Source organism: Alnus glutinosa, chromosome 13, assembly GCF_958979055.1.
Source record: "Alnus glutinosa chromosome 13, dhAlnGlut1.1, whole genome shotgun sequence".
Lineage (NCBI taxonomy): Eukaryota > Viridiplantae > Streptophyta > Magnoliopsida > Fagales > Betulaceae > Alnus > Alnus glutinosa.
The window spans coordinates 13,743,771-13,752,120 of record NC_084898.1 but is presented as its reverse complement, the minus strand read 5'-3'; the positions used below and the strand labels follow the sequence as shown (position 1 = coordinate 13,752,120).

At 37.4% G+C, this 8,350-nt stretch overlaps 1 protein-coding gene across 4 annotated transcripts; it reads left to right on the top strand.

The window, feature by feature from the left end:
• Positions 1–576: 576 nt before the first annotated feature.
• LOC133854501 (deSI-like protein At4g17486) lies at positions 577–6,303 on the top strand. Of its 4 annotated transcripts, none has more exons than XM_062290740.1 (5): positions 577–732; positions 971–1,213; positions 4,194–4,481; positions 4,881–4,967; positions 5,888–6,303. In XM_062290740.1, the coding sequence occupies exons 2-5, from the start codon at positions 1,045–1,047 to the stop codon at positions 6,028–6,030; spliced, it is 687 nt and encodes a 228-aa protein (XP_062146724.1). In that variant the 5' UTR covers positions 577–732; positions 971–1,044; the 3' UTR covers positions 6,031–6,303. The 4 variants fall into 4 exon arrangements, with proteins under 4 accessions (XP_062146724.1, XP_062146722.1, XP_062146723.1 ...); XM_062290738.1 differs by having other exon boundaries at positions 601–780; XM_062290739.1 differs by having other exon boundaries at positions 601–800.
• Positions 6,304–8,350: the final 2,047 nt, after the last annotated feature.

The following is an 8,350-nucleotide window of genomic DNA, read 5'->3' as shown; positions in this document are numbered from 1 at the left end:
CCAATGTGCCTTGATGATGTTGTGCACTTGTAGTGCATGTATCACTTCTCATATGTATATATAGACTTGTTATTTGCACTACGGGGGCACAACACCTCCTCACATATGTGTGGACTCTACACACTAGGACCTACCTCTATGTGATGGGGTGTTGTGCCCATGTTATACCCCGTAGTGCAAATAATATTTTTCATATATATATATGATAAATGATTCCTACACTCATTTCTCACAACAATCCCACAACAAGCTGACGTGGCTGGTAATATTTTAGAGGGATTTGATTCATACACAACATTATCACAACAACCATACAACAACCCCTCACATGATGGTGGGTAAATAGAAAAATGTTAAATTTACAACACCAACACAACAACCACACAACAACCCCTCACATGATGGTGGACCCCACACACTAGGACCCACCATCATGTGAGGGGTTGTTGTATGATTGTTGTATGGTTGTTGTGATAATGTTGTGTATGAATCAAATCCCAATATTTTATTATTTTTATCACTATCTGTGGAGGAGTAGTCAAAGGGAATACTGGTTATATGTGAGAAAAAAGCAAGGGCATTATTGTAAGTGAAAAACCCCGTTCACTTTAGAAGTTCAATTAAAGTCTATCATCAAATCCCAGCAAAAAGATCCTCCCAAATCCCAATTCATTGAAAACAGCAGAGTTTGCAGAGGAGCAAAGCCGGTGACTGCTCCGATCTCATTCTCAGGTCTACTGCCACATTATTTTCCCCCTAAATTGAGCATCCGATTCATCTGTAATTTTCACTCTCTGTTTGTAAGATCTTCCTTTTTCTAATTCTCTCTTCCCCAAACCCATTTCAATTTCCCGTGGTTTTTCCCTCCGATCCCTCCAAATCTCCAAATTCTACTCTCTCTTTCCTTTTCAGGGTTTCTCTTCTGCCTGTAATTTATTTGAATCGGTGTGAACCTTTTTTTTTTTAATAGGGTTTTCTTGGATTGGTGTTGAAGATGATGGGCTTGTGAGTCTTGGAATATATGTGTTGGGTCTTAGAAAAAAAATGCGGTTGTTTCCGCTGAGCTCTAGCTCGAGCTCGAGCATGGACAACGAGCAGCGCGATGGAGTACAAAAAAGTCGGGCTTTGTTGTACCTCAATGTCTATGACCTCACGCCCGTAAATAACTACCTTTACTGGTTCGGCCTCGGCGTCTTCCATTCGGGTGTTGAAGGTACTTGTCTGCTACATTTCACCACTTTCGTTCTTGACTCTTTAATTTTGAAGCTTATAATCTCTAATTAAATGATTAAATTCATAATTTTTTTTTATCAGCTCGAGAATTTAATATGGAATTAGAGTAGTGGTCATGAATTCGAACCATCCTGTTATACGCATGATTTTAGTTAAATATTCCATGTGTTGAAACTCTTTGCTCCGGAAGAAGTGTAAAAGAGTAATGCTATATACTATAATTTTTATTTTACAATTATCTCATAATCTTTACTGACAGTCCCAATTAACCTTTAGCTATTTTTATTTTTTATTTTTTTAACAAGGACTCGTTGGGATTGCCTGCATTGTGAGATAAAAATATAGTTTCTAGCATCCCTTAATGTAAAAAAAGTCTTTTTTTTTTAAACCCTAAGGGGTTGGCTCAAGTGGTGAAGGCCTTAGACTTTTTGGTAGCATAACCATCAGGTTTAAGGTTTTAATTTCCATGGGTGCAAAATGCAAACAATTCCTTGGGGCCTCACACTGGCTCATATAAATATATGCAAAAATCAAATTACATAAGTTCTCTTGTTTGCCTTGTCAATCTGGAAGAAATTCATAGATCCTAATTAGAAAATGTGTTTCCATAAGAAGATAGAATCTTTGGATTATTGCAAGGAGTAAACAAAGATTGATAAGCATTCCAGCAGTAGATTTGAACAACAAAATTACTTAGGCCTCGTTTGGTTTGTGGAATAGACCTTTAGAATGAAATGATTATTTCTACGGAATAACTGTTCTTTTGTTTGGTAGAGACCTATTCCTAGGAATTGTTATTCCCATAAATAATTATTCCTTTACGAAGAGGAATACCCATTCCTCTAAAAAAATGAGAGGAATAACTATTCCTTAATTAATAGGCAACGTTTTCCCAAAAAAACCAATTTTTTATTTTTTATGTTTTAACTCTTCAACCCTTAAATAAAAAAAATAATAAAAAAAATAATAATAAAACGTTGTTGTTGCTGTGGGTGGCTGACCACCCAAAGTAGAACCTGAGGGTGGCCGCACCACCCCCGATTGGCGTCAGGGGTGGCCGATACTACCCTGGAGCCTCTTGGGGGTGGCGGCCACCACCCTCGGAGTCTCTCGGGGGTGGCCGCAGCCACCTCCGATGCTCATCGGGGGTGGCCAAGGCCATCCCCGGTGTCACCGAGGGTGGTGCGGCCAACCCCAGGTTCTTCTGTGGGTGGCCGGCCACCCACAACAAATGTTTTTTTATTTTTTATTTTTTATTTTTATTTTAAATTTTAGTTTTAGAAAGAAAAAAAAAATTGTGGGGGGTTTTTTAGTAATTTTAATTCAATTCCAATTATGGCATATATTTTGTCACCAAATTAAGGAATGTGAATAACTATTCCATTCCACACTCCTTCATTCCCAATAATAACTATTTATTTTCCTAAGCCAAATGAGACCTTAATGTTAATGTTTCTCTAGGCATTCTCTCTTAGGGTATTGGCTGGATCATGCTAGACTCACAAGTGATGTATGTAAAGATATTAATCAAAATTTTGTAAGAGATTTCTTGAACCTAAAAGAAGAAAACTGCGTAAGATTATTTGCTACCTCTAGGTTAACATTTTTCCTAAATCCTAAATATTACTAGTATAAAAAAAAAAAAAATAATAAAAAAAATAAAAATAAAAATAAAAATTTTGAATCAAACTTGTGCATTTCTCTTAGAGTTGGTTTTCTAGTAGCCAATTATGTCAACAAAATTTGTTCTACTATAACCCAATTTTTTCTATTGACGCTATTATAGGCACATCTGCATTACATGGCCTTTCATCCTACCAAAATGCTTAGTTCAAGTGCCATTTCGTTCTACCAAAATGCTGGTTCAAGTGGTTATGCTTGGATGTAATTTCATTATTGTATTTTTTCCTTGCACAGTGTAGTTGTCATTGCTATAGAATTTATGACTTTTGCTTTTGGGATAATATTTTATATTCCTGCTTTAATTACTTTTGGAATAGCCCCAAGGGGTTGGCTTAAGTGGTAAAGGCCTTGGTCTTTGTCGTAGTCCCATGAGATCTAAAGTTCGAATTCTTTTGGGTGCAAACAATTCCTTTGGCCAGCCCACCGGCGAAGCCGGAGTATTACCTGATCCGTGTGGAGGAGGCGTTTTACATGGGTCCGAAGTTTACCTGACAGGGGTGAGTACACAAAATGGCCATGCCTTGGAGAGGTTCCTCGTCATAAAAAATAAATAAATTACTTTATGGAATGGGAAAAAGAATTCTGTGTTGTTAGTTCTTTTGTGACTTATAGGGATGTATCCTAGAGGAACTATTATGTATGTGGACTTCCAATATTCCCACCACATTGGGAGGTAAATTAAAGAAGTACTCATGTCTTATATTACCTAAGGAAAGAGTCTAATCTCACTTTTGCAAAGAGAATGCCCTGAATTAAAGTAAGTGATGCTGCTTGCTTCTCAATTTGTGTTAGCTATAGTAAACTCATACTTTTATAGATTAGAGCAAGGATACATTCACCATTGATTCAAGAGATATAGGGTTTCTGAAATATGGGCTACCATTAAGCACCAATAATATATTATTATTGGCAGAGAAGTGGAAATTTATATATGTAACAAAAATAAACATTAAAAAAAAAATGCCGTTATTTTTTTTTCCTGTAATTGGTGAACAAATTTTAGACATTAAAAGTGTGTGTGTGTGTGTGTGTGTGAGAGAGAGAGAGAGAGAGAGAGAGAGAGAGAGAGAGAGACGTTATAATGTCTAATTAGCTGATAATAAAAAACGAAGGAAGAGAGTCACCATATAAATGCCACAAAGTTGGAAGGGAGGCCTTAGGGATTTATTATATATTGTGTATAGATAGTTTTTCATGAGTCCAGGCATGAAGCATTTGTATCTCCAAATCTGTGGTGTACCAACCATTAAAAGTTTTACCCGTACTTTGATGGACAGTGCATGGTTTGGAGTATGGCTATGGAGCACATGAGTACTCTTCCAGTGGGGTGTTTGAGGTGGAACCAAGAAGTTGCCCTGGCTTCATCTTCAGACGGTCAGTGTTGTTAGGCAGCACTGATATGTCTCGTTCGGAATTCCGATCGTTTATGGAACACCTTTCTGCAAAATATCATGGGGACACTTACCATTTGATTGCCAAGAACTGCAACCACTTCACAGATGAAGTTTGTATGCAGCTAACTGGAAAGCCTATACCAGGATGGGTTAATCGACTTGCCCGATTAGGTAAGAGAGCTTCCTGCTTGCGTATTTATGTTATTGAGAATCTTCCTTGACGTTCATGGTAGCTTTTACATCTGGTAAATTATATGTTACCTGGGTGTCTTAATGTTGGATAAGCATATGTACCTAGTTCCACATTTACCTGGCCCAATGGTTAGACGCATTATCAATAACTATTTACTATTCTGTTATTTTCTTTTTATGATTACTATGTTATCAGGCTGCATCAAATCTGTACTGGTTCTATACTATATGGCAGTTTCACACCAGTGGAATTTGATTATATAGGGGTTTTAAAGGGTGTGAGCAGCATAGCTGCTTACACTTCTTGGCCAAGCAAAAGGATCTTTTAGCCAACATATGACTGGCTTTTCCTTCATCTGATTATTTAGTTGGTTGAAGTTTCAGGTTCTTTCTGCAATTGTCTTCTGCCAGAAAGCATTCAGGTTACATCAGTAAGACATCTTCCTGATCATCCAACATGTTCTGGTAAGTCTATTTCGACACCCGTGTTTGCAAGCGAAGTTCATATCTCGAATCTGTTATCTTCTTCAAAGAATTTTGCAGCCGTTTACTTTCCATGAAATATATAGTCTAGTAAAACAGAGCCTCTGCATAGAATTGATTAACCATATACGTCTCTATATATTTTGGGTTCACTTAGTCACATGCATATATATCTTTGATATTCGCCTCGATCCCACTTTGGATATGTTGACTCAGCTTGCTCTTTTAATCATTTTGTTGAAAATCCATATCTGGGCTATGTAGAGTAATCATTAAGCCCTTCAATGAGGGTCAAACCTACTTGCTCAATTGGCATTGCTTGAAGTTTATCTAGATAGGGGCAGGTAAGGTTTTTAGTTCTTTATGTTTTGATGATCTATGGGCTGGTAGGATGTTGGACCGTTGGTGAAAATGATTCTTTGGGCACTTCAAAATTGGAACCATCCATTTGGTGCAGGCGCATCTATAGTTAGGTATCTAGGGTGCTCATCCCATCTAAATAAGTTCTAGGACTGTCTTGACAGTGACTACTTAAATTGTTCAGCAGAAAGGGCTAACTCTTAAGAGTATGTTTGGGATTGTGTTAAGGAGTTTAAAAAGTGTTTTAAGTACATAAAAAGCCATGTCATCCAAAAATGGGTTTGTTTGGTAAAAAAGTTAAAAACCATGTATATATATGTGTGTGCGCGCGCGTGTGTGGGGGTGTGTGTGTGTGGGTGCGTATGTTTTTGACATTTTTGCTCTAAAAGGATCCAAAACTGTGTTTTGGGGAAGTTCTATTTTCCAATGCAATCTCAAACAGGGTTTAAGATTTAATCCTTTTGTTATATGTTTTAGTGTTGGGATCTCTCTCCCCACACTTTCTCTTCTCTGCCATCGTCCTAAATATTATGCCAATACAGATGATGAGGGGTCAGAATTTGATGAATCATATGCATCAGCAGAGAGTGTAGAGGAGCCAAATCATCATCTGCTGACCGCACCAAGTGGTGATGTAGCTTTTCTGAAGGAAAAACCAGTGAGACTAGCAAGGGAGCTCATGTGATTATTTCCTCGAATTCCCAATTGGAATTGCCTCTCTCTTGGGTCCCCTCCTGTTGTTTGTAGGAGCCCAGGTGTATCGGTGAACATTTCTCAACTAAATTATTCAAGAATCTCAATATATTTATCCTGGTACGGTGTATCAACCCAAGAGTTGTATGATGCCTGTATTGTTTTGAAATGTATGATTGTGCTCAGATTATTCCTGTACCATCATCAGCTATTAATTTGTTAGTACAGTATAATTCTTATATGCAAGGGTTGTTTGTATTTGCAATTTGACACCGAAGAATTCTTGTACTCGGAACTCAATCATTCGGAGCATTGCAGATCCCAGAAAAATATGTTCGGGTATTTGTATATTTTTTGTTTTTGATTTTATTTTTACATCGAAGTAGAGGAGTGGAAGGAAATTAATCTTCCATCCGGTCTCTAAAACTACTATTAAAAAAAAAAAAAAAAAAACGTGTTTCTCACTTAACAACACTTCAGACTTTTAGAAACCGGGTTCAAGGAAATCTTTTCAACTCAGTTTGGAAAAAAAATTTATGTCCAATAACTTATGATTATGTACGAGGGGACGTTTTATACGGATTTAAGGTTTACCAGATAGGTTTGGGTACATGAAATGGCTTTGGCTTGGAGATGTTTCTCATCATTAAAGAAAAAAATGATGCACCAGATTGTGACCATATATATATATTATCCTTGGCCGGACAATACTGTAAAATAGTCATGCCAAACTTTCAATTTCTTTAAGAACTCCCCACAACAAAGGAATGTGTGCGCTTTGACATGTGTGCCTAGGGATTTGCAGTATTCGACGGACCATCGATCACTACCCCTTGGCTCCCCAACCTTGGAAGCCTTGTCCAACAGTAATGTGCGACAATCTAACGGTCAATCTCACCGACGAATGCTAACGTTCTGGTATCCTGTCAGTCGACGGTGACTTGAACAAAATTGATAGAACGATGTTCCTGCGAAGCATGGTAATTCATTAGGGATAAATGGAGGATTGTAAAAGAGGAGAGATGGCATTCCCACTAGATTAAGAACGCTAAACGAGTAGGGTAATAGAGGAAAATTGATGTTTTGAGGCCCACTATGGCCCATTATCCCTTGGGCCCAAGGAGGCCCATCCACTTTCAAGATGGGCCAAGTGTCTTGCCAGCATAAAACTCCTCAGATAAATTATTGAATGATGAAACCCCAACCAAGACACTCCCCTAGCTGATCGACGGTCCCCTGACTGATTAACTCTAGCTCGTTCCCTCACCGTCGGGTACTTGCATAGATATATAATAGGATTTGGTTGAAATAGGGGGGGTGAATTGTTGATTTGGAAAAAATCTCACATTTGAAAGAGACTGATTTGGAAAAGAATTCTTCCCACAATTTTTTAGAAGAAGACTTTGTTCATGCTTTCTTGCTGTCTTTGTCTTAAAAGAAGTTGCAGAGAAGAAGCAAATCCATTGGAAGACACTAGATAGAGAAACAAACGTAAAAGTAGATAGAAATTAACAACCCAAATCCACTGAGAAATTGATGTAGACCAACAGCGACTTGGTGTGCATCTGTCCTGCTTATTTAGAAAGATTGAGAGCCCATTCTATCAAGACCTGGTATAAAACCTTCTTTTATAACCTTCGATAGAAATTTGACACATCAACTAAAAACACTAAATACTAAGATGGAAAATTATTTGGTGTGAAGGGTTATAATTATGAGAAATGATCCCTACACTCATTTTTCACAACAGTCCCACAACAAGCTGACGTAGCTGGTAATATTTTATTACTTTTTTACAAAAACAAAACAAAACAAAACAAAAAAATAATAAAATATTACCAACCACGTCAGCTTGTTGTGAAGCTGTTGTGAGAAATGAGTGTAGGGATCATTTCTCTATAATTAATTCTTTTAGTATTTCAAGCTGAGGTGTACGCCTTCCTATTGGAGGGTGCAAAACATCCTATTAATTACACCGCCATCTGATTGAAGTTATTCTCATTTAGAATACAACCAATGTTGCGTGCCTGAAATATCGTGTGAATTATTATATAATCTTGAATAAAGACGGCTTTTAAGACTTTGACAAGTCATAATCAAATATACTATGGCCTACTAGCTAGGGAAGATTGATGTCCACAAAACTTTAATATATATATATTACCCTGCAAATCATGGTATGGAACTCCGAAAACAACAAAACGCCGGCGTCCAAAACAGAAAAATGATATTCACAAACATCCCACAGCGTTTAACGGGGAGAATAGGAATGACAATTTGTATTTACGTGTCAAGTTCTGAATCGTGTTAAG

Bases quoted from the DNA above. Each gene is read 5' to 3' on its own strand.
- LOC133854501 (XM_062290740.1), top strand. From the start codon at position 1,045: ATGCGGTTGTTTCCGCTGAGCTCTAGCTCGAGCTCGAGCATGGACAAC. The intron at 1,214-4,193 runs GTACTTGTCTGC...TTTGATGGACAG, and splicing joins CTTCCATTCGGGTGTTGAAG to TGCATGGTTTGGAGTATGGC. The intron at 4,968-5,887 runs GTAAGTCTATTT...ATGCCAATACAG, and splicing joins TGATCATCCAACATGTTCTG to ATGATGAGGGGTCAGAATTT.